The sequence below is a fragment of the Sciurus carolinensis genome, chromosome 14 (genome assembly GCF_902686445.1).
Source record: "Sciurus carolinensis chromosome 14, mSciCar1.2, whole genome shotgun sequence".
Taxonomy (NCBI): Eukaryota; Metazoa; Chordata; class Mammalia; order Rodentia; family Sciuridae; genus Sciurus; species Sciurus carolinensis.
The window spans coordinates 5264906-5289721 of NC_062226.1; the positions used below are offsets into that span (position 1 = coordinate 5264906).

At 44.0% G+C, this 24816-nt stretch overlaps 1 protein-coding gene across 2 annotated transcripts in view; it reads right to left on the reverse strand.

Moving 5' to 3' along the window:
- Abl1 (ABL proto-oncogene 1, non-receptor tyrosine kinase) overlaps positions 1–24816 on the reverse strand; it is a 130341-nt gene that overhangs the window by 24114 nt on the left and 81411 nt on the right. Inside the window, exons 1-3 of one of the 2 annotated variants that reach the window (XM_047525857.1) lie at positions 15872–16063; positions 1482–1655; positions 627–922 (exon numbers count right to left, since the gene is read on the reverse strand). In XM_047525857.1, coding sequence (XP_047381813.1) covers positions 627–922; positions 1482–1655; positions 15872–15950 — 549 coding nt within the window. In that variant the 5' untranslated portion in view covers positions 15951–16063. Of the gene's footprint in view, positions 1–626; positions 923–1481; positions 1656–15871; positions 16064–24816 lie in introns of those variants that run through there. The other variant, XM_047525856.1, reaches the window with a different exon arrangement.

The following is a 24816-nucleotide window of genomic DNA, read 5'->3' on the forward strand; positions in this document are numbered from 1 at the left end:
AGGTACTCCCTATGTGAGTACTTGGCAAGAAAAGTCTCCCTAACTCTCCCTTTTTTTAATGCAAAAATGTAGATTACATTAATGCCTGTCCAGAGGACTGAGATGAAGTTTGAAGAAGATGGACTGCAAGGTGTTTCATTATACAGCAGGAACTCAGTAAATGTCAATGCCTCCCTTCCCTTCATGGATTTTAAAGGACTGTTAAACAAAGACCACAAAATCACATAGGCCCACTCTTTTACAAAGCTATGATTCAGGTTTGGAAATCTGTGAGTATAATGTGGTTTCATTTCTGTTTAAAAACTGTATGTACACACACACAGACACATACCTGTGTGTGATTTTACCCACAGAAAGGCTGGTCACATGCTAGCCTGACTTGGGAGGTACTATTAAAGGCCAAGGGCTTAGAATATCTCATGATGGATCCTCAACAGATCTCTCCTAAGGCTTACCCCTGCTGTTTATCTGAAAGACTCTCCAAACAGCTTGGTTGAGCTCTGTTGCAAGAATTTACTTGCCAATGCCAGAATTTCTAGGTTCCCCTGGCCTAACTACCATCCTGGCCCCAACACACCACCCTGGGTCCACCAGCTCCCCAGCTGGGCCCCTGACCCGAGTCCCACCTTGCCATCAGAAGCAGTGTTGATCCTGTAGTGGTACACCCTCCCTTCGTATCTCAGCGAGATGGATCTCTGCCCAGGACTGCTCTCACTTTCCCGCACCAAGAAGCTGCCATTGATCCCGCTGCTCAGCAGATACTCCGCAGCATTCCGGGACACAGGCCCATGGTACCAGGAATGTTTCTCCAGACTGTTGACAGGTGTGATGTAGTTGCTTGGGACCCATCCTTGGCCATTTTTGGTTTGAGCTTCACACCATTCCCCATTGTGATTGTAGCCTAAGACCCGAAGCTTTTCACCTTAGAGGAAAAGAACCAAATTAGATATGTCAGCTTTAAAGACCAGTTTCCTTCTTTCTCATTTGTTGTGTGCTTACTATAATTCTCCAAATTTCTACATACTATTTTTATTTTAACAAGTCCACATAAATTGTGCATGTATGAGTGTATAAGAATATACACTCACACATGAAACTTCCTGTTTCCTGTATTGAATGTACAGATAAGCGTGCGGCCTCAGTTTTTATAAATCTATTATGCTTACTCAGGTGCTCTGCTTCTATATAAGGAAGTCTTTTGTGGGAAAATGTTTTCCTTAGGGGAAAAAAACCCCATGTTTTCCGCCTGTGGTCCAGGTGTCCTCTCACATGAAAGCAGGGGAGCCTGGCTTGTGAGGGACCAGGCTGTCCTGGGGCTTTTTGGCTTTGCAGGACCTCCCCTGGAAAGAGGCTGCTGCTCTGGGGTATCCCTGCATTCCCAGCTATGAAGCTGCTCTCATAGTAAGCAAAGGGGTGGTCAGTCAAGCTGTAAGTCCCTGTCTGTCCCCTGCAACCATGGCCAGGCGTCCAGGGCCCTTTACCTTTAGTGATGCTGAGGGTGTTATCTCCACTGGCCACAAAGTCGTACAGTGCAACGAACAGGTTGGGGTCATTTTCACTAGGCCCAGCAAGGAGATTTTCCTTGGAGTTCCAACGAGCAGCTTCGCTTAGGCCTTGGGGCTCAAAGTCAGACGCTACTGGCCTCTGCAGGGCTTCTGGAAAACAAGGTAGAGAACAGAAAAATGAAATAGAGACAGGAAGAACTGGAGAAGCAAGAGCTTTATTTTCAGGAGCAAAAAAGGTCTGTTTCTGACACTGCACATTCCTAATTTGTCATATTAAGGATTTTTTAAAATAAAAGGACCGTTTTGCCAAATTTTCTGAATAACAAAAGTATCTTCTTTCTAAGGTGGTAATTAATATTTTCAAATAGTTTAGGCTTTTAAAATCCATGAATTCAACATGTGTTTAGTCAGAAATAGATAAAACCATCTTCATAAGTCTTTGCCATTGCTTAAAATATGAAGTACAAGTTTTTTGCTTTAAAACATTTTCAAGTGTACCAACATTAATATGCATACAATTTAAAACTCAAGTAGCATAGAAGGGCTTAAAATGAAAGACAGGCACCTACTACCCAGAGGTGACAGCTGTGTTATGGTTTAGATGTGGTGTCTCCCAAAAGCTCATGGGTAAGATAGTGCAAGAAGGATCAGAGGAGAAATCCCTGGGTTGTGAGAGTCTTAACCCAATCAGAGAATTAATCACCTGCTAGGGATTAACTGAACGGTCACTGAAGTGGTGGGTGTGGCTGGAGGAGGTGGGCATTGAGGCTGGCTATGGGGTGTACATTTGCATCTGGCCAGTGGAGTCTCTCTCTGCTTCCTGATCACCATGTGAGCTGCTTCCCTCCACCACACTCTCCTGCCAGGATGCTCAGTCCTGCCTGCAGCCCCAGGGAATGCAGCCGGACTTGCCTTCTATGGACTAAGACACCTGAAACCGTGAGCCCTCTAATAAACTTTAATAAACTTTCCTCTTCTATAGTTGTTCTGGTCAGGTCTTAGTTGCAATGGCAAAAAAGCTGACTAAAACAAGCTGTGTCTGGAGATCACCAGCTGAGGCAGCTCTCTCAAAGTCACTTCCCAAGAAGAGGACAGGAATGTCCCACCTTCCTGCCAGTTTTCTTCCCCTCTGCCCACCCTCAAATGCAGTTATCTTGATTTTTTTCCTTGGGAGAATTACTGAGTTTCTGCTACTCTGGAGTAATAAAATCTTCCATGATTTGTCTTCAGCAGATTCTACAAGTTGAAAACCAATCAATAGCTCTTATGTTAATACGTGAGCCTTATTCACTACCAGTGTCAGAGTTTATTCGTTTTTCCTGAAGTTCCTTCCTTTTTTTACTGCTGAACTATGCTCAAACTCTCTAGAATTTCTTTGTTTTAATGACAAAATGCAGAAGGTTCTTCCAAACCAGCAAGTCTACTCCAAGTGGATCTTAACAGCTGAGGGACATTCTGAAGTGAAGCCCAAATGACATTTAAAGAGAAGTCACAAGAATAAATCAAACCTTAAACAAAAACAACAACAAAAAAAGTGTGTGTGGGTTTTCTGATTGGAAAGGATACAAATATCTACAAATAAGCCACATATACAATTGGTAACAAAACAAAATTATGTTTTAATTTTCCCTTCTATGGATTTACTTTCCTACACATCACTTCTGGGCAATAACACCCATCTGAGGCATAGGCCTAACTCTACATTCATTTCAAAAAAGCACTGGAGGCATCTAGAGACACCCAAGGGCCAGCAGAACTTTGAGAAACATTCCTGGAGAACTGCAGCAATGGACAGTCCCTAATAGTCAGGGTCTTTCAATTCTAGCTTTTATACAAGTGATGAAGTGAATCTTCAGAACTGTGTTTCTAGCAGAGTAAATCCCAAACTGTATTACATTGTTATTACTATACTTGGTAATTTCACCTTATGAACTGTGAGGGCAAAGAAAATTTTAAGGAAAAGGGTCTTGTTGTATGCCATCTAGAAAGTGGAAAGGCCCCTTCTGAGAGAACTGCGGGGCTCTAAAGCACTCTCAGCTAAACAGTAACAGGACTGACCAGTTCTCACACACACACACACACCAAAAAAACAAAAACATAAACAAAAACTCCATATAGCAGGAATATATATATTTTGCTTTTAAATTTATTTTTTAACTGACAGCAGAAACACTCGGACTGTACCTACTAGTGAGGCACACGTGATGTTCAAAGCAGGGAGGCAGTCAGTTTTATCAGCACATGTGACCCCACCCATCCCACTGCAAGCTGGTGTGCCAGCCCTGGCTGTGCTTCCGAGTGTGGCAGTGTGATGGGGCTTGAGGCTGTCTTCTCCAAATCCCACCTCGGACCCAACAATTCACCTCCAGCTTCAACTGCCTACCAGTAGAGGGAGAACTGGGGCAATCGCAGGGTGACCCCAGTGCAGGATCACTCCAACTGCCAACGGTGGTCTCGTGCCTAATTCGGTACCATTTTTTAAAAGTAATCTGCCTTTACTGAGTCTTCCTGAAGCACCCATCTTAATTTTCAGAGAAACTATATTCTCTTTTCACACTTATAATGTGCTGGTTTCCCATCAACCAAGTAATCATGACAAGTACCATATATGGAGACAAACAGATTTGGGGCAAACACAACTGGCTCTGCTGTGGTGAGCCAGGGTCCCAAAGGAAGGGAGCATGCTGGTCACCTTGGCAAGACAGGTAAGTAAGAGGAAGCTGATCAAAAGGACTTGCGCACCCCAAGAATAAAAAGAGCTCCCTTCACTCTGGGAAAAATGAACATAAACCATAAATTCACAGAAAATTAAAATCATCACTAAACATGGAAAGTATGTGAACCCTTGCTAGTAATCAAAGAAATGTAAATAATTCTTCAACTTGCCAGAGCCATTTACTTGACACTAACAGCCAGTGTGGATGAGTCATCGATGACTGGCACTCTCACACAATGCTCAGAGTCGGTGTATAAATTGCAGTTATGTTGCAGGAGACCAAGTGGAATACGAACCAAATTAAAGAATTCATAATCTTTGACCTCTAGAGATTTAGCCTAAGCAATCAACATAATGATTTGTACACACCAAATTTAAATGACACAGAAAAGGAAAAGGACAAAAAGTCCATCAATACAAGATCAGTTAGTTTCTGCTCCACCCCTAAAATAGAATATTTAAGAAGCCATTTAAAATATTTTTGGGGAAGAGTGCATGTGTGCCCTAGCTTGCTCCTTCTGCCTCCCTGCACCCTTGAAAACAAGATGGGTCACCAACAGCTCTATTGGAGCAACCCATGACATTTCAGTCAGGGGTCTCGCTCTCGCAGCGTATGGTCAAACTGGCATGGTCTGATCTGGAAACACCACCTCAACACACGCTGGTACAGTCTGACAGTACATAAAGGATACAGGCTTCATTTAGGTGGACTAAGTGATCTTCCTCGAATGGACTACCCAAGACTGTCACCCAATGAAAGAGAACATGCTAGTTCTTTGTACAAAAAAATGAAATTCTAAAAACTTCAACAAAAATATCGTTGGATGGGGCTGAGGGTGTAGCTCAGGGGTACAGCATTTGCCTAGAGTGAAACTCTGGGTTCAACCTCTAGCACCTAGAGAAAATTAAAAAAAATGCATGTTTTTTGGGAAAAAAAAAATTCAATGGCTCAGGAATATACACATAACAAATTAAGGGTTTATATTACATCCCAGTACATATGGCATTATTCCAAATTTTTAAAAATAGAAAGAAGACCAGAAGAAACTATACCAAAATGTGCAACAATATTTAACTCAGGGTGGTAGGATTACAGGTGTTTTTAATATTCTTTACACTTTTATATATTATGGCTTATTTCTTACAGTGAATGTGAATTATTTTAATGCTCAGAACATAATTACAAAGCTTAAAAACTTACAAGTGAAGCCAACCCACTCTTACATAACTGATAATTTAACGTGAAGCCTACTGGGTGGGTGGGGGTTGCGCCAGAAGATCCCAGGTTGTCCTGGAAAAGTACTGTGATGTCCCTCTGGCTCCACCTCTGGGCCAGGAGCACACAGCTTAGGCAGACCAGGCCCACACAGGAAATTAAAACCGACTCATGAATACAGAAATGCTTTTCTTCTCAAATGCCATTTGACCCCTTCTATCAAACATTCTGTAGCATCTGGACTTGATCAAAGTTATATAATCAGAGGAAGTGGCCTGGAAAACACCTGGAGTAAGCAGAATGCAAATGCCCAGAGAGGGCCACTGGTTGAAGTATGGGTTAAGGAGGGCTGTCCCTAACACGCAGATAGACACCAAGCTCCAGGCCGGGGAAGAGGCCCTTGCTGGAAAGGACAGGGCCTCCCACTGCTGATTCAACAGGACACTGGGCCATCCAAGGCAGTCCCTCCATTTCCCTCCCAGCTTTTGCTCCGTTCCACAGATTAATGGCTGCAGCCCCAGGGGAAGTATTGCTCATGCATGCCTCTGGATCAGACGCTGAAGTGAAGCCACAGTCCAACACCAAATCTTCCAGTCAATTCCCAGTCCAGGCTGATGTCAAAACTGACTCACAATGCATAAATGCCAAGTTACTTGCTTCATTTCATAGTGAACTATGTTCGTCAACCTTAAAAATGATCACGGCTTACAAGGCCAAAGTTGCAAATGTACTCAAATCTTCCTTGCTTAGGACATGAACTTTCTGCTAGTCCAGCTGTCAGAAAGTCAAGACCCCAAAAGCAGCCCAAAGGCTTCATTCAAAAGAGATGCCCAGAGTAGAGCTTCTTCTATTCTCCCAGCGAGTCTTCCAGCTGTTGTGAAATCTTGAGAAATAAATTTTAGCATCTGCTATCATTCTTCATTTTTTTTTTTTTTTCAGTGAACACTTTCTACTGCATCCTTTCTGAGTCGTATTTTAAATATACTTAAGATCTGGGTCTTTAAAAGTACCTCCCATCCCATTTAAAACTATTTTGCTATTTTGCCATAATGTTAAAAAAAAGGCTTCCACCCACCAACAAAACTCAGGAAAGGCCATCAACTAGCTAGCCGAGCAGCAAGAACTGGTGACATCTGAAAAACGGCCCCTTTAGCTTCAGCTGAGTGTTAGGGAGTTGCTTGGAAACCTGTAGGAGCTGAGCCGGCAATCACGGATCTCTGTGTGACCGACTGTCTGCACAGTACTCTAGGAAAAGGTCTGGGTCTTTCAAGTACAACTTAAAGACTGTTTTATATAAAAATAACCCTTTTCAAAGTTGTGAGTCATTGATGAAAAATGTTTACAGAAGATTGTCTGATATGGCGTATCTGGTCTAGACTGCCAGGGCCTGCTGCTGCGGAGGGGACACTAGCAACAAGGGAGGGAAGCAAAGTGCTCTGTGAACCCCATGGCCAGGGACTTCGCAGTCCATGGGGACGGGAGTCTTCACCTCCAGGAAAAGCATCCCGGGCAGCTCCCCACCCGTCCTGTTGGCAGGGGTGCCACAGTCAGGCAGTGGCCAGCAGTACTCGTTCCCATCCACACTTGGGGCAGGGAAGTGCCAAGTGTGTAAAGGGACTGTCATTCCCTTTACTTCTCAGGCCAAGTACGCCAACCTCGAGGTTTTGCTCTTGCTTCCTCAGTGGTTTTGCTAGTGTCCAGTTCAAGCAAGCTCTGTTAAGGTGAAGGTCTATGAGACAGACCCTTCTAGAAGGAGGCAGGGCTTTCGTGTTTTACTTCACTCTCTGTTCCAACTGGTGAGATCATGCTCCGACTATTCTCCAGTCAGTTCATAACAGTCTCATGCAACTCTTTATAATGTGAACTTAGAGGGAAAGGATTATTTCCCACAATTTAAACTTGCTGAAAGTCATTTTACAACACTCTATACAGTCCTTCATTTTGCAATTGACACCTTGATTCAGAGCAGTTAAAATTATGAAAAAACAAAAACCAAAAACAAGCAAAAACCAAGTTTAACTATAGCCTCTGTATTAAATTTATACCCTGAACAAAATCTTTCCAGCACCTTAAAACACCATCAACTGCGGGGGAGTAGGGATAGGGTGGGTGTAACAAGGCCAAAACCAAGTAGCCCCTGTGCCTTGTGGAAGAGATGCAGTTAATGAAAATTTATGGGGCCTCAACAGAAATGCGTGACAGAAGGCAAGCACTGTCCTGCAGATGGAAGTGGTGAGTTCAGGACACAGACCCAGCAGCTGGAAGCTCTAAGGAGGTGAGCTCCCTGGCACGGGGAGGGGTGGACCCCAACCAAGACAGTCAGAGCAAAGGCAAGACAACTAACCAGGGACCCAAGGCCACTCTGACACTCCCAGGCCATTAATATGTGCTGTGTTGTCATCAGCAGATGCCTAGAGACTCCTCAGAATAAAGTCTGTAAACACGCAAAATTCAGAGGATTGTGATGAAAAGAATTATATCGAAATTATCCTAAAAGTATTTTTAGAAATTAATTTGTGATACAGTGCTTCTTTATTAATGCATTAAATATATGCTCATATTAACACATTAAATAACAAGATACAGTGGTAACTATGGTCATTTTGAAGGGGTGAGAATATACACAATAAGCACAACTATATGTATTAAAAATATCTGCTATCCACTGGCAACAGTCAAAAATATGGTTAATATTACTTTGGCTATGTCCTTAAAAAGATGGAATGGTAGATTTCACTAGAGGTTAGTGAATGGAACTCTTCCCACTCACAGACACCAGGCCCTGCTTTCTACCCCAGCCTCTGACAACTCCTGCATGGAGGGCTCCAGCCTCTGACAGGGGGCAGTCCCTGAAAGGGGACTAGCACACACTGTGACAAGCCCACCCTATGCAACTTTCTTTTAAAACAAGTGCTGTTATACTGCTTTCTGCTTATGGGCAATATAGGAAATAAAATGAATAGGTTTCTAGAGAAAACTCCTTTAAGAAAATAAAGTTATTTAAGTTAGCCCAAGGTTTAAATATTTTCCCTGGAATTTTTTTTACATAATACTGTGCTTAGCCAATCAAAACAAAACAAAACGGAATTCTCCTTCCTAAACCCCTGTTCCTGTCAACAGCCCAAACACTAACCTTTCTGAAGATACACAGTCCCTCTACCTCCCTCAACGCAAATGCAAAAAAAATTTAAAAAGAAACTTTATATCACCTTCTAAGAATCTCTTATCAAAGAAGTCTACAGTTGCTGGAAATGGAGTCTCACAACCTGTGTGAATATAGATACCACCATCTTCCAAAACACTCGAACTCCTGTCACACCCACTTCAGAACCTGGTCAGTTCACACCAGCTCACTGCAGTTCCTGTCCTTCCCTGCCCGACCACACCCTTTGACCATTCCACCTCCACACTACCTACTCTCACAGGGGTCTTTCTAAAATGTAAGTCTGGCCCGGTGACTCTGCTGCTTCCAGTCTCACTGAGACAGCTGCTGGCCGAGAGGGAAAGGGAGCAGAGGCTTTGGAAGGTGACCCTGCCTGTCACTGGTCAGTCACCATCTACTAAGAGTGTCACCCGGAGCAACATTCAGAACATCATGTGCCCTGCAGGGTAGCTGGCAGTTGGCAGCTGACATGGGACACTCTGCTCCTCAGCCTGCACAGGCCCTGAGAATCGGGTGAGCTCTGCTCTCTCTATACAGTAGAGGGAAATGCTGAGCCCTCCAGGGTCTAGTGCAGAAGTGTCTGCACCCACCCTTCCTGCTTTGCATTCCAGGATCCTTGCAGTTTCTCCCTCCCCCGCCCCACCTTCCCCCCACCTGATTTCTGCTCCCTCACCCCATCTGAAAACTTGACTGTCACCTCTGTCACCTGCATCCACAACACAGCACTGAATCTGCTCACACATCATAGGGGTACAAGCAACTTGGGCTCTGGTATGGACAGCCCATGTTCAAATCTCACCACCACTATCTCTTGGAGATATTCACTTCTGAGCTTCCATTTCTTGAGGGCATGATAGGACAACAGGGCATCAGTCCAGTCGGCTGACGTGAGGGCGTCCATGCTCACAACAGAACACTTCCACGTGGACGCCAGTGGTGCTACCTGCACTAAAGCACAGCACTGCAGAGCAACTGCCCCTTCTCCTGTGGCTGTCACCACAATGTCAGCTCAGAGGGGCTGGGACCAAACCTCCTCAGAGTCTGAGCAATGCACCACACAGCCCTGTCTTTAGCCACGGCAGAATATGAAGTGAGAACTAAAACAGAGCAGCTTCCAGGACATTAACCCTTGATAAGAGTGGCAGAAATGACAGGCACTAAAGATGGAAATGCAATGATTTGTTCTGAACATAACATAAGCCATGGCCCACGTCCTAAAACAAGGTGTAACAAAAACACTTCTCCATGCTTTCAAAAGCAACAGTATTTGTTAGAGACCTCTGCATTGTGAGATCCCCAGATGTCTCCAGGAAGGTTCCAGGAACCCCTGCACTGGTCAGGGTCAAACTCCTCGTGGAGAGCATGAACCCCCAAGCATTTTCCTTCTCTCACAGGCCATTCAAAACAGACAGAAAAGCCTCCCCTTTTGCTGTCAGTCACTGATCACAGGATGAGCTGAAAGAACTCATTTTACATTTCCTCTCCTTACATGTGTTTCCTGGACTCCTGGGTCCCTTTAGACCACTCACTGTCCTAACTGGGCTACCTAATGGTAAACAATTTTCCCACAATGTCTCCTTTGCCACTGGTATTTTTATTGCTAACTTGGGTCATTGAACATGCCTCCTCACTACCCCACCCAAAAAAAAAAAAAAAAGAGGGTTCTAAGAGCAATGCCTCCTTCTATTCATGGCCTGTCTTTAAATACAATTTCAAGGTACATGATGTATAATGATGATGTTAGTTAAATTTGAGGACCCATAACAAAGGTAAGACTAGGTCTCTACAGAGAATTTAAGAGTAAGAGGGTTAAATGGATCTTAATGTGATAGAATAATAGCTACTATTGATCCCTCACCAATGCCAGCACTTATCTTCAGTGAATCCCCAGACCCTTTAGGAGACGCTATTATTATTGCTCGAGAGGAAGGAAATGAAAGCAGGGAGATTTAACTGATCATTTCCCTTCAGTTCTCCATCCATCAGCTGCCTGCCTATCACCCTGTCTCTCTCATGCAGGGTCTCTTGTACCTCTCTCTTGGCCTCCCCCTCCTTCTTCCTCCTCCTTTGTCTTTCTCTCTCTCCCCCTCCTACCTCACTCCTTGCTCCTTCCTGCTTCCTGGCTGCATCTCTTACTCTGCTGCCCCCGCTGGCCACCCCCCACACCTCCCCGTCTTTGCCACCTCTGGTTTCCTTCCCTCCCACCCCTCTTTTCCCTTCCTGCCTTAACCTTGTTGTCTTTGTTTCCCAGTCTCTGTCTTATATTCCCCTCTGTCCCTGCCTTCCTTCCTCCCTCCCTGCCTACTTCCTAACTGGTTTCTCTGTACTTCCTGGTTCACCTGTCTGCCTGCCTCCCCTATCACTATTCCCCAATACAAAGTATGACACAGTATCTACGGCAAGGGTTAAGAAAGATCTTAAGAACAATCTTGGAGAGAGTAACAGCTCTCCTCATCTGAGAACAAATACACACTTCAAAAGTAACCAGCACCAGCAGCTCAAGAGGCTGAGGTAGGAAGATCTGCCAGTTCAAAGTCAGCCTCAGTAACTTAATCAGGCCCTAAGCAACTTAGTGAGACTGTCTCAAAATAAAAAAATAAAAAGGGCTGGGGGTGTGGCTTGGTGGATTCAACCCCAGTACCACAAAAAAGTAACCAGCAAGCTATTATTCCTGACTGCTCTGGAACTACAACTTCACTAGGCAAGAAAACAAAATTGACTAGAAGCTTATAATCGTTAAAACTGGGTAATAAGTACAAGGGAGTTCAATGTGGTCTGCTTTTGACATGGGCTGAAAATTTTCCATTAAAAACAGAAAAAGGAAAAAAAAAAAAAGTGAACCTAAAATTTATTTTAAAAATTGTTCTTCTGTGCTATTAATTTTGATCCATCATTATGGGGGGAAAGTTAAATTTTCCAATGTCTCATTTGCTCTTTAGTTCACATCATATATTTTTAAAAGCTGTCCATTCCTATTATTTTTCCCTTTTATTTCAGATCAGTGATTACACAGGCAAAATTACAACTGACTTGATTTACAACAAGGTACTGAGCAAAATCAGATTTCAGTTTTCACGTATTTGGGGCTGTGGAAATACTGCCTCCAGAGAGGAGAAATACAATCCCAACCATAAACCAATGGTAATTTTTCTTGCACAATTACAATATTCACCATGGGAATAAGGGAGGGTCAGAGAAAGGGAAGATATTTTCATCTTAAACCAAGGACAGGAAGTATGGATTACTGTATCTGCATTAAAATCTTTGGAAATAAACTCTTTGTTTTTTTTTCCCCCAGTACTGGGGTTTGAACCCAAGGCCTTGGGTATTTAAGGTAAATGCTCTACCACTGAGCTACACCCCAGCCCACCTAAACTGATTCATCAACAAGAAAAACTATGGGTGGCTTCAGTTCAAAGCCATCATCACTTTAGCCACTGGAGAAATTGGTAAAGTCACCATTTAGATTGCTAATTAAAAAAAAAAAAACAAAACCACAACAACAACAGCTTACATATGCTAGTCTTTTGTCCTATGTCAGGTTCTGTGTTAAATAAACAAGAAATCTCTCAAAAACTCAAAGAGGTGGAAAATACTATGAGACTGATATTATAAAAAAGAACATGGAAGTCCGAGTACTGTGCCCAAGATCACCCAGGAACATGTTGGCATCTGGCTGTGGGCAGCTGTCTGTGGAGCTGCCTACACACACAAGAGCAGGGCACCCTAGGGACACTCCAGGGGGCCCACGACTGACTGGACCTGAAGGAGCTCAGAGGAATCCCATGCTAGCAGAAGCACACATTGAGCTTTACCAGTTTCAGAGCACTCTATGAATCATCTCACTGGCCCTCAAAGCAATCCGCCAGGGTGGGCTGGGCATAGATGGTCTCAGTCTCAGAGTGAGGAAACAGAAGCTCGGAGTCAGAGGAAACAGCATCTCCTGACTCCAGGGTACTGCGCCCAGAATGAAGGGCACGTCTTGCTCCTCTTCCCTGGCATCCCCAGAGCACTGCCAGCAGATGAATGAGGATGTCCAAGGAGTTTAGCACCAAGGTCTGTCACATTGTAAAAGCACAACAATCCTAACAAAACCCCAAATCACAAGGACTGTTAGGTGACAAAGGGCCTCAGAGCTTCTCTGTCACTAAACAAGGGAAGCAAGTGATAGCGTATTTAGAGAGCAAAGCCCAAGTTCTAAATGGGTAGCTGCAGGGCTGGCACCACAGGCGCACTGACGGCAGCCACTGCTCTTCAAACACAGTGCAAGTTTAGGAAGGACTCGCCCCACAGACCATCAGTTTTGGATGCCTCAGGTCAGAACTATCATGTCCACATACAATATGCATGTGCAACAGATGTAAACACCAACATGTGAGCAAATAAAGTAAAACGGAAAAAGCGAATTCAAAAGGCTTATCATGATCATGCTATCTTTCACATCTCCAGAAGGAGTAATAATCAGAAAATAGTGTTGAAAGTGGACCAAAGATTTTAAAGCTCAACGTTTGGGTGGCGAATAGATACTGTTATAACACACTTTTCCACAAAGTTGGAGAGCAAAATTCAAATTTTATAAATGCCTGTATACACATAAGCTATTTCTAAAAGGCATAGTTTGCTACAAGAAACACCTTAGTGATTGTCTCTGGGTAGGGAAATGAGAAAGCAGAGAGAATTATTTTTTACTAAATACCTTTTAGAATTTCTAAAGTGTATGTGTGTGTTTTAAATGTAACCTTGCTATATTTTACTAGCATTAGGTTTTTATAAGAAAAAGAGAGACTGCCCTTACTTCAGGAATTATTAGTTGGAGAATTTCTGAAGATTCCTTTTTAAAACCCACAGTGGGTTCCACAGAAGACAAACGATCACAGGGAGTAGGACACAGAGTGGCTAAGAGCAGGACCCCTGGAAAGTGAGTTCAAACATCAGAACTACCGCTGGTTAGCTCTGTGGGCACAGACATGGTGTCTCATTTTCCTCATCTGTAAAATGGAACCAGTTACAGGGTTGCAATGGGACACACACATATACCTGGAGTGCAGAGACAGTGCTCAGCACTGAATGAGCATTTAATAATGCCATCTATCTTCATGTTTCCTATTGCTGCTTTGGCCACTAGATCTGAGAACAGGTAGCATGAACATCAAACTGTGTTTAAGGCTGAACTTTCTTTCACAGAACAGTGGAAACACTGATCTTATTCAATCTTCCCCATGACCTAGGATGGCTGAGACCCTCAGAGGGTGTCAATAAACATCCATCGATTGATTTAGAATGTCAGTAAAAATGGAAAGCTTGGATTACTTAGCCAGATGTTGGCAACTGTTCTTCCCAAGAGACAAACAGTACTTCCAGTCTTTAAGAAACAATCACTGAGGTTTGTTCAATTCTCTCAACTATAAAACAATAATTTCATTTCTTTTCTCTAATTAAATAACAACAAAATAAAAGGAAACTCAATAAGAAGGAAGAATTCCTAGAGTGACACTTTCCTGAATGAGGCCGTATCCCCAGCGCAGTCTGTTGTACCAGAACATATATATATTTTTTTTTAAAGATTCTACAGTCAGGAGGGACACTGTGGCACACTCCTATAAGTCCACTCTATAATCCCAGCTACCGAGGAGGCTGAGATAGAGGATCACGAGTTCGAGGCCAGCTTGACAAGTGAGGCCCTAAGCAACTTAGCAAGACCCCGTCTCAAAATAAAAAATAAAAAGGAGCTTTGGATGTAGCTCAGTGGTAAAGTATCCCTGGGTTCAATTCCCAGTAACAACAACAAAAACAAAAACAAACCAAAAAAAGGGGGGAGAGATTGACAGCATTATAATTCATTTTAAATAAGACACTTTAGGTTTTTTACCCCAAAGCAATAATTAAAAAGTCAGGTATGCACTAAATCTCAGTTTACTCTCAGGAAAAGAAATCAATGCACAGGAAAGCTGTGACCTAAAACTTTCCTCCAGCTCTGCAGTTACAAAAGTCCATTCATTTCTGCCTCAAACATCCATCTACAAAACGGAGATGATAATGCCTAACACTAACTCGTTACAGATGTAAATGAGAATGTGTTCAGAATTTTGAGCAACTTGGATAAAATAAGCGATGTACTAACTGAGGATGATTTTGGCTGCTTAGATGACAAGTTTCAGGGATAAATAAACCATCTTCCTCCAAATTCTAGACTTTGTGAGCTCACTTCATCTGGATGGTCCTTCTCTGGGGCATGGAACCCCTGAAATTGCAGAAAAATCGCAGAGAGGGAAGGAGAATAATGTTCATAACTTGTGGAAAGAAGGCAAACAGACTTCACCTACCTCAGTGGCATTAATGATTTCGGCTGCCTATGTGATGCCAGGCAGTCCTCAGTGCAAGAGTTGCAAAGAGAAGTAGGCTAGAAAATTAACGAGGCCTCCATTTGTTTCTCCTCCATTTCCAGAAGAAAAAACACTAGAACTTCAAGCCTTCTAGCAGAAATCCTACTTGTTCCAAAATGAGATTTACATTTCTACTCCTATTTCGAGTCCTAAATGAAAGCAGCAGAAAAGCCAAGTACCGTCACGTCTCTGCGGTACAACTGCCCTTCTGCTGAAGACGGCGGGCCAGGACGAGCCGTCTCAGAGCACATCGACTTCACGTTCATGGAGAAGCTACATCATCAGCCTCAACTCATTTCTCTTCCGTTGTCATCTTGTGGCAGATGACAAGAGTAAAGGAAAATCATAAAACTGTAATAAAAGTAGCTAGAGGAGCGGGTGGAGTCGGCAAAGACGCAATGCCCCGGCTGCAAGCCTTAGAAAGGGGCGATGGGACCCGAGCCTCCCCTCCCCCAGCACTACGCTGCGCACACTCACGACGCCTACGTGCCCTCATGTCTCTCTCCCGCTGAAAAGCGATTCGTAGGACCTCTTCGAGGTCTGCAGAAAGACGGGTGGGGTGGGCGCGGGCAGAAAGGTCACTAGGAATTCTGTAGCCACACACCGCGGAACCTCGTTGCCTTTGTGCACCGCAGCGGAAACGCACGACGTGGGCGCGCAAGGCCGACAGGGCCTGTGCGGTGGCCTTTCTCAAACTTCCCGGGGCACGGCCCGCCGCGTGGGGCCGCGGGGACACGCCGCGAGGCTGGCGCGCTCCGGGCCCTCCGGGTTGGGGCGGGAAAGCCGCGGGCCTGCAGCCCGCAGCAGCGCCCGGGACAGCCCGAGAAAGGAGGGAAGAAGCGAGGAGGGGCGAGCGCGCGGCCCAGGCCTGGCCCGCGGCGGGCTCACCTTCCAGGTAGCAGCTGGAGGACGAGGAGAGCCCCTTCTTGGATTTGCAGCCCACCAGCTTCAAGCAGATCTCCAACATTTTCCCGCGGCGGCGCCCCGCTCCCGGCTCGGCGCGGGCCCCGGGGCCCCCGGCCCGCCAGGCCGCCTTAGCGCCGCCCCGCGCGCCCGCCCATGGCCGCGGCCGCGTCTCCGCTGGGCCCGGACGCGCCCGTTAACAAAGGGCCCGGGCCGCCCCGCCCCCGCCGGCCGCCGCCCGCGCCTCGCCGCCTTAACCCGCTCCTGGCCGTGCGGCGCGCACCCGACGGCCCCAGGCCCGGCCGGCCGCGGGTCCCCGCCTGCTAACCGCACCCGCCCTCGACGCGGCTGGCACCGCGCCCCTGCCCGGCCCCGAACCGCCGTGGCTTTCCCGGGCTGTCCCCGGTCCACTTCGGTTCAACAGGGAAGCCCGCGCAAGGCCTGTAGAGGTTCTTTCTGGACGCTGGAAGCCCACTCCAGCACCTGACGCCCGCCCTGGGTAGCGCAACCCTCCCGGGCACCACTTTGGAAGCCTCGCACATTTCCTCAGTGGCATTAGCGGTCCCCGATGCCCCGCTTCTGACGAGTTCCACCGGGCGCGGTGCCGGGGCAAACCCCATGTCCCAAAAATGCTGGTGAAAATGCAGATTCCTCTGGAATTACAAGTACTAGTCTCATGTACATTCAGGGAGCATACTGTGATTAAGGCCAACACAGTAATGAACAGAGAGCTGCAACCCACAAGACAACCACACAAAATATGGGACACAGGGCTCAAACCAACCATCCAAACACAGAGATGGCTGCAAACAGATGTGGTTCCAAGCGAAGGGAAATTAGTCTCCTCCATGAACATTCTTCTTCAAAGGAGGGCCTGCATCTCTTCTTTGCCTCACTTTCTTCAACAGGTAACTTCCCCGCGTCTTTAGGGGTGCCAGGGAATACCACTGTTTAAAATCCATTTCATTGTTATGATGGCTCAAAATTTTTATAACTCTAGTTAGGAATGATCACAGGCAATATTGTAACAAAGTAGCAACAATCACAATAATGTGTTATGAACACAAACCCAGAAATCTAGAGCAGTGGGGAGCAATCAGGAGCCAAACCACAGCCAATAATTTAATAAAATTCAACTAAGTTCCAATAACAACAGGAAAATACATTTACTTACTATTGTCTGATATCTATATTGTAACTGGGAGAAAAATTTAATTCACATCTTACAGCACATGAACAGTAAGACCTGATGTACCGAGATCTTACCACTTGCCAGCCCCTTATGAAAGAAGCATATTATGTACATTACTGAACTGCTTTTGCACCATGACCCTGTGAGGAAGATCAAATCATTATCCTGCTTTTTCATGTGAAAACAAAACACCAAAAAAACAAAACAAAACAAAACAAAAAAAAAAACGAATTCTAGGGAGGTTGCACCTTGTCCAAGGTCCCACTGCTGGAAAACAGGCAGAGATGGACTCAACCCAACTGTTGGTCTGCCTGGCTACAAGGATCAGGCTCCTGACCAATGGATCAGGTTGCCCCATTCCCACCAAGAATCTGTCTTTCAACTGGATCAAAGCACTGGGATATCTATATCTTTGATCAGGTAACTAAGGTTGTCATTATAGACTTTAGAGAAAGCTTTGGTTAAGAGACCCTGGCTACTTGTTAACCTATCCTGCAATGATGAACACTAGGAATGGCTAAGAAGCAAGATCCTCACCTAAGAGTTCAAGACTGGGTGGACTGAAGGGACATACTGGTATATGTCACAGGGGTTCTCATCAAGGGAGTCACTGACTTTTCAGCAGGGTCCTGCCAAAGCAAAATCCATGGATGAAAGTATTTGTACTACGCAGAGTGGATCTACTGCTAGTGTCTGCTACCAGATCAGACCTCGGAAGCACCCAAGAAGGCACTGTTGGTACGCTGTTCCCAACTCCTGGAGACCCAGGACTGCAGGGCCACTGGGTGACAAGTACAGTGACTGGATGCTTTCTAGAGGTCGGAAGACAGTGTCCTGCTAACAAGCCTGTGGGTAGTGACTGCCAACTTAAGTTTAGCGTTGTCTTGAACATTTCAACCTCCACATGTAAAGCCAAAAATAACATTCAAAAGGGTGCCTCCAATACAAACAGGCTAAGAAATATAATATCTGTTGTTTTGGAAAGCTCAAGGGTCTTGGGGTCACACTATGATAAAGTCTGTCATTATACAGCATTTCAGACTAAAGAGCTATATTCACTTGGCAGCTTAATGCCAAGAATTACATATTAATAGGCATTTTTAAAATTCTAACCATGTTTTTGAATTCTATCCATTATTACAGTCCCAGACATTTATTTGCATGTGCTGGACTTTATATTGGGATATAAGCTTATTTTTAAAGCTAATGACTATTACTAATATCCTGTTCTTGAGTCTAAAATGATCTTATCCTCTTAAATCCTCTTAGAAATGAGTAATGCTAATAAACTGTGTCCAGATCTTTTACAGTTTCTATGTAAAACTATGTATACAGATCTGGCAAATACTCTGAATTAGTGGCAATGAATACTGAAGATACTGCCAAACTGCATACTACCATATCAAACCAGGACAATTCTTTCCAGATCCCACTTTGGCTGCTTTTGAAGCTAACTTGTAAGTTACAAAAAGCACTGTGGACAGGCGAACAAAGGAATGTCGCAATCATCTTACTAGAGGGAAGAAAGGCCCAAGAAGGATTTCTCTGCAACCCCACACCTAAAAGCCATTAACTTAAAAAGATAAAAGAATGAAAAGGAAAAAAACAAAGAAAGGAAGAAATTAAAAAGACTGAGCTAATTTGTGATGTGATGTTGCAATTTAGTTGTTTGGGAAAGGAACAAACTTAATTTGTGCCTAATATGAGCCAGACCCTCATAAGCCTCACAGCAAACCTATTAATTATGTATAGTTTAATTCCATTTCACAGGTAAAGAAACTGAGGGAAGGGAGCAGGAGGGGAAGTTCACATGCTTAGGCGGTAGAAAGGCAGAGAAATCCTGAACTTTACAGAATGGCAAAAAATTTCCAATTTAAGTGAAAGATGAATAATATGAACAGGTCCAGAGGATGAAATCAAAATCAGTAATGCTGGGAAAATATGTCTTAAAAGAAAATAATTTAGCCAGGTATGGTGGCACAGACCTAAAATCCCAGCAGCTTGGGAGGCTGTGGCATGAGGACTGCCGAGTTCAAAGACCACCTCAGTAACTTACGGAGGCCCTGAGCAACTTAGCAAAACTCTGTCTCAAAATAAAATATAAAAGGGGCTGGGGATGCGGCTCAGTTAAGCGGCCCTGGGTTCAATCCTGGTACCAAAAAAAAAAAAAAGGAAAAATAATTCAGGGGATTAAAAATACTGTAAAAAAATATTAAGAAAAAATAAAAATCCTTAGTTACATTAAAACCTGTGATCTGATCACTGTTTCTGAAGTGTGGTGCAAGGACAACCTGTTGTGACCAACCTGAGCTGCTTAAATGCAGACCTATGATCCCTAGGCCGCAATGTCAGAGTATGTGGACTGCTTTAAGCTGGCCGGATGATGACACATGTATGTGAGGTAGGAAACTGGTTTGGAAGAGGGCAGTGCTGCTCCTTGTTTTCACTGGTAACAGGGCAAACAGAAATGGATATTTCTGAAATTTATTCATTTGAAAGCAATTTCTGAATTTAAGAAATGTGTAACTTTAGAACAAGTTGTCAAAAGAGGACTTTTCTCTGAAGAGATTAGGAGATTGAATTTTTAAAAATCTGGAGTTCAGCGCTCTTAAAATGAAAAAGGTAAGGGGCACATGCCCACCACAGCACATTGTGGGAAGGAGGCGGGATGCAGAATACAGAAGCTCTACTCAGCAATAAGACTGGGGCGGGAGTGGGAGGGAGATGGGCAAATCTGATATGAGGCCTGGATGGGACCCCATGACCACAGGATCCCAGGCTTCACTGACCCCTTTACTGTTCCCAGCCTGGCCAGTAGCTTGGTGAGAATAGTACAGGTACTAAAACACACGCATGTGATTTCATGTGCACAGGCCAACAAAGTCCACCACCTCTGACTCTGCAAAGCCTCAGGTTCTCCACTCTGTGGGTTCTGTGTGGATCTGACTAAAAGACAAGATAGCTTAAAAGATTATATCAACCATATCCATTTTTGCCACTGTGTAAGAACACATATGCATCCCTTTAATTCTCATACTTTTTCAGTTTTCAGCACTATTTGTTAGTCATGAGTCACATGTCACCAAGGCCTGTGACTCCAATGGGAAGCAGTCCAATGGAGATGGAATGAGCTATGGCATCGTACAAGCCACATTCTGAGCCCATATCTGCCACCCACCATAGCAGCTCGTATGGCCCAGAGCCTCTATTTTCTCATCTGCAATATTGGAGGTGATCCTAAGTGTAGCCATCTCACTGGTTCCCCCCACACTCAATTTTGAAGATTAGAAATAATGTATGGAAGTGTCCCATGAAGAGAAGTGCTCAATGAACTGTGGCTTTGCTACTGCCAAAAGAAGACCCTTACCCCAGCAGGTGGTGGTCTGTTCCTGCCTGAGCACCTAGGACCAAGAACTCAAATTAACAAAATTAAATAAAATAAGTGAAAATGACTCCAAAAAGCACACTCTGGGGGAATGAAAACAGAGTCTGGAGGTTTTCCAAGGGACGAGGAAATCCATTTGTTTTCTGAAGGGAAAGAAACACTTGCTACACAGTAGAGTGGCTACCCAGGTTCAGATACCACTGAGCACCACCTTTCAGTCTAAAGCTGAGGTTTGCAACAGCGGCTTTGTGGCAAAACACCAGCCCACACCCCCACATCTTTCCTGGGGCTTCTTCTAGGCCCAGGATACAGTGTGGAGGCTGCACTGATGACTGCCCTGCAGCTGACCCTGACTCTTCTGGTCCCCTGGGGGGGTTCCAAGGCTACAATTCTCAGTTGGGGTCAAATAGGACTTGCCTTAGAGTGAAACCACTTTCTAGAAAATCTCATTATACTAAGATGGCATATGATTGAGTCAAAACATAGCTGTTAAATAATTATTTTCCAGATGGGAGAAAACTAATATTAGTATGCCCATATTAATTTTTACTAATTTTTATTTTATATCAAAGTAATATACACATGTGGTTAAAAATCAAAGACTACTAAAAGCTTTCTAATAGTCTTATTAAAAAAAAAGACTAAAAATAGTCTTGGAAAAGTCTTGCAACCAAAACCAGCAGTCCCACTCCAATGTCTATTCCTTCAGTCTCCTTACATTTCTAACATCCACTTCTTGCTGTTTCTGGATTCACTAGCTTTATACATCATCTACAACTTATTATAAAGGCATTATACTAGCATAATCCCCAACCTCCCAAAACTAAAATTGCAACTTCTGGTTAAACCAATAGTCAATGTTTATATTACTATGACAATATAAATATTGTTCACTGCTCAGTCAACAATATACTATGTAAGTTTGCTACACAACTTTGTTTATCCTGGAGATATTAATTGCCTCAATTTTATTTTTCACTTGATTATTGGTATTTTTTTCCAAATATTCTCAATTCTATTTACTGCCTGACTTCCTCATTTGCTAGAATTCATCATTCTACAGTAGTTCCTACCAGAGGGATTCTCAGCCAAGTTCTACAAGACCTTCAAAGAACTCATTCCAATACTTCTCAAAGTATTCCAGGAAATAGAAAAGGAGGGCACCCTACCAAACTCATTCTATGAAGCTAATATCACCCTCATACAGTAGTTCCTATGGGATAGGTGGGAGTACATGTCTCAAAAGTACCTGTCTTAAAGACCTTGACAGTTTGGCTGGGTATAGAATCCTAGGTTGAAAATAATTTTCCAGTCTAAATTTTGAAGGCATTTCTCTACTATTTTCCAGTTTCCAGTACTGTTGTTTAGAAATACAATCCCCTTCAGATTCCTTATCCTTTACACTGGCTTGCTCTCTCTTTGGAAGGTTTTAGGATCTTGTAAGATGCTCAGTGTCCTCATGTTTCACGATAATATGGCTTGCAGTGAGTCTTTTTGTATTCTGCTGGCAGCTGTGTTTTAGTCCCTCGCTCATATGTAGTGACTGGACACTCAGGCTGAGGAACTGAAAACAAGTGCAAGTACTGTATCCGTGGAGGGGGCACGATGCCTGGCACACCCTGATGAAAGGAGATGGAAATGGTGAACTAACCTTTTAATCAAGAGAATTCCCAAAAGTTGGTATCTGTAAGGGCTTTTCTCTAGGGTAATCATTTTTTTTTTCTCCCTAGAAAATAATATTTCAACCTTATCTTTGTTAGGTCTCTGGCTAGCAGGCCCTAGAAGAGGGGCTGAGAATCTCACTTCACAGTGTAGGGAATTAAAAACAAACAAATCCCCTCTTGCCCAGCCCATTATTTTCAACTAATGGCTTGACGAGGACCCATGCTGGAGGTGAGGTCCCTGTGTCCAGAGCCTTAAGAGAACACTGCCCTAGTCTGGAGAGGTGTAGGGAGGCTGCACAGGGTTGGAGAGCAGCTTGAAGGAAGCAATGGTGCCTATACAGACTTCCCACTCATTTCCATGGCTCAGCTACAGGCCTCACCTGCTTTGGTACCAACACCTCTAATCTGTGAGCTTTCCTCAGGTCCCTATAGCATACTGGCTCACTTTTTATCAAGGGCTCTTTCAGAAAAAGTTAGTCTTTGGCATCCTCAGTACTGATAACTCCCCGCTCTTTTGGCTACCTTCCCTTTTCCAAAAACCTGTTGAGCTTTCTGTTCCAGTTCAGTCTCTTCAGTTCCCTTTGTCTTTATGCATATTCATTTTTTAAAAATCTTTTGTTGCTATTTCAGTGGGGCTGAGGGAGACAATGGAGATAAATGCAAGGTGCCTGCCTTTAATCTTTCTTAATCAGACTCATTTGGTCCCTCTTAGAGTTGACACACTGTGGCACAGAGAGATTAAATAACTTGTACTAGGGCACACAGTAAGTTAATGGGAGAATCAGGTTAAGAATCCTGATCTCCAAATTCACAGTACATGATATCTACCATGCACCTAGAATTCAGGATTGACAGACAAGTTTTAGGATACCAGGCTGAAAAACTAAAAACTGTAAACTACAGGTCTCAAATCTTTATTCTGAGGATGGTCAAGAAATAAACAGCCAGGGCTGTGCTACATAGTCTGGGTTCCATCCCCAGTTCCAAAAAAAAACGAAAGAAAGAAATGAACAACCAAATACTGGTTTCTTAAATCCACTACAATACTGCACTTTCAAGTTTAATTATAAATAAATATTATTAAAAGAAAATAGTTTGGAATATTCTTATTAAACTCTAAGTGCTGAATTCAACTTAGAGATTTTATATGCTTTCATGATATGTCTGTGTCCCTTTACGATACTTAACTTTTGCAGTAAGTGCCAAATGATGTTCTTTTAAATCACTGAAAGTTCTTTTTGTTTGCTTCTAATCTGAATACTGAGTGAAGATTAAGATTTCCATAAAATCAAAAATAGCTACATTATAACTTTGTTGCAATCAAAAACAGCAATGGTCTGAAAAACCTACAGGCTTTAAATTATTATCTGCACAATAAGACTTCTAATAAGATGAACTGGAGCACACTAAGTAGAAACAATTGATAAAAAGGAAACGCCCACACACTGGTTATTAACATGCAATCTCTTTTGGTTTTCAAACATCTGCACTGAGCTTGGCTTTCTAAACTTTCTTAACTTTGGAACTGGTACACCAACAGTTAAATCTTTTTTCCTCCCTTTCTCTAAGACTAAAAGAATCTGCAGAGCAGCAGACCAGGCCTGGGAGATCACATTACCTTTGGGGGTGGGGAAGAGGCAGCTGGAGGGGAGTGTAGAGAGAAGGCTAGAAGGAAAGAAAACAAGCCGGCTAACCCTCCCCGCAGTGTGAAACCCAGCAGGGACTCCGAGGCGCAGAGGAGTCCATGTTTATCCAAGTTATCTCTGGGCAATGAGCTGGGCTGTTCAGTCCTGCATGCCTTAGTATCAGGACCCTCTCAGTGGCCTGTGGTTGCCCTGGGGAAAGCAAAGTTCTTGGTAATTATTTACCAAAGCTTGGAACCCTAGAAACAAAACACTAAAGAAGAGTTCATGTCTGTTTCTTCAAAATATTGGGCACCAATTTATTTTGTTGTTGAAGTTTTAAACACACACAAAACAAATGAAATCAGAAGGTTTCCTTCCTGCACTTGTTAGAAATCACTTCTGTCCTCAGAGAAGCCACGGCAACAGCATTGCGGTTTTTGCCTCCTTAAAGCAACAGATTCTGCATATCCATCCAGAACTACGCTATGACCTGGGAAAGAAAGGCTACATTCCGTTGGCTGTGGAGAGACTGTTTGTCCAGAGGCCCTGTGCTGAGGGCAGGTGGAAGGCCAGGTCAGGGGTCGTGTGGCCCCTTGAGAAGGAAAGTACAGACCAGAGTTTTGGTGCAGAGCCACCGGAGCAGGAGCTGTCCTCTGGTTTGCCACCCCTCCTGCCACTGCTATAGAAGCTCTGCACTCTATAGCAACTCCCAAAGCAGACCTAACCTCGAAGTTCTTTCACATACCCCAGTGTGATGGTGCACTGTAAGTATCAACTGGCTTGCCTGATGGCTAGATTGCTGCTTAGCCTTAGTTCTGGGTGGTCTATGAGGGTGCTGCTAGAAGGGACCAGCATTTGCAGGGGTGGGCTGTCCTGCAGTGTCCACAGGCCTCATCACTTCCTTTAGGGGTGGACACAAAGAAAGGCTGAGGAAGGAAGGCTGGCTGCTTGAGCTGGATAAGCATCCCCTCTGACTCTTTATCAGCCCTTTAGACTCCCTGGAATCCACGCCACTGCCCTGGGCTCTTAGGCCTCCTCATTGTACTAGGACCTGCACTGCTGGG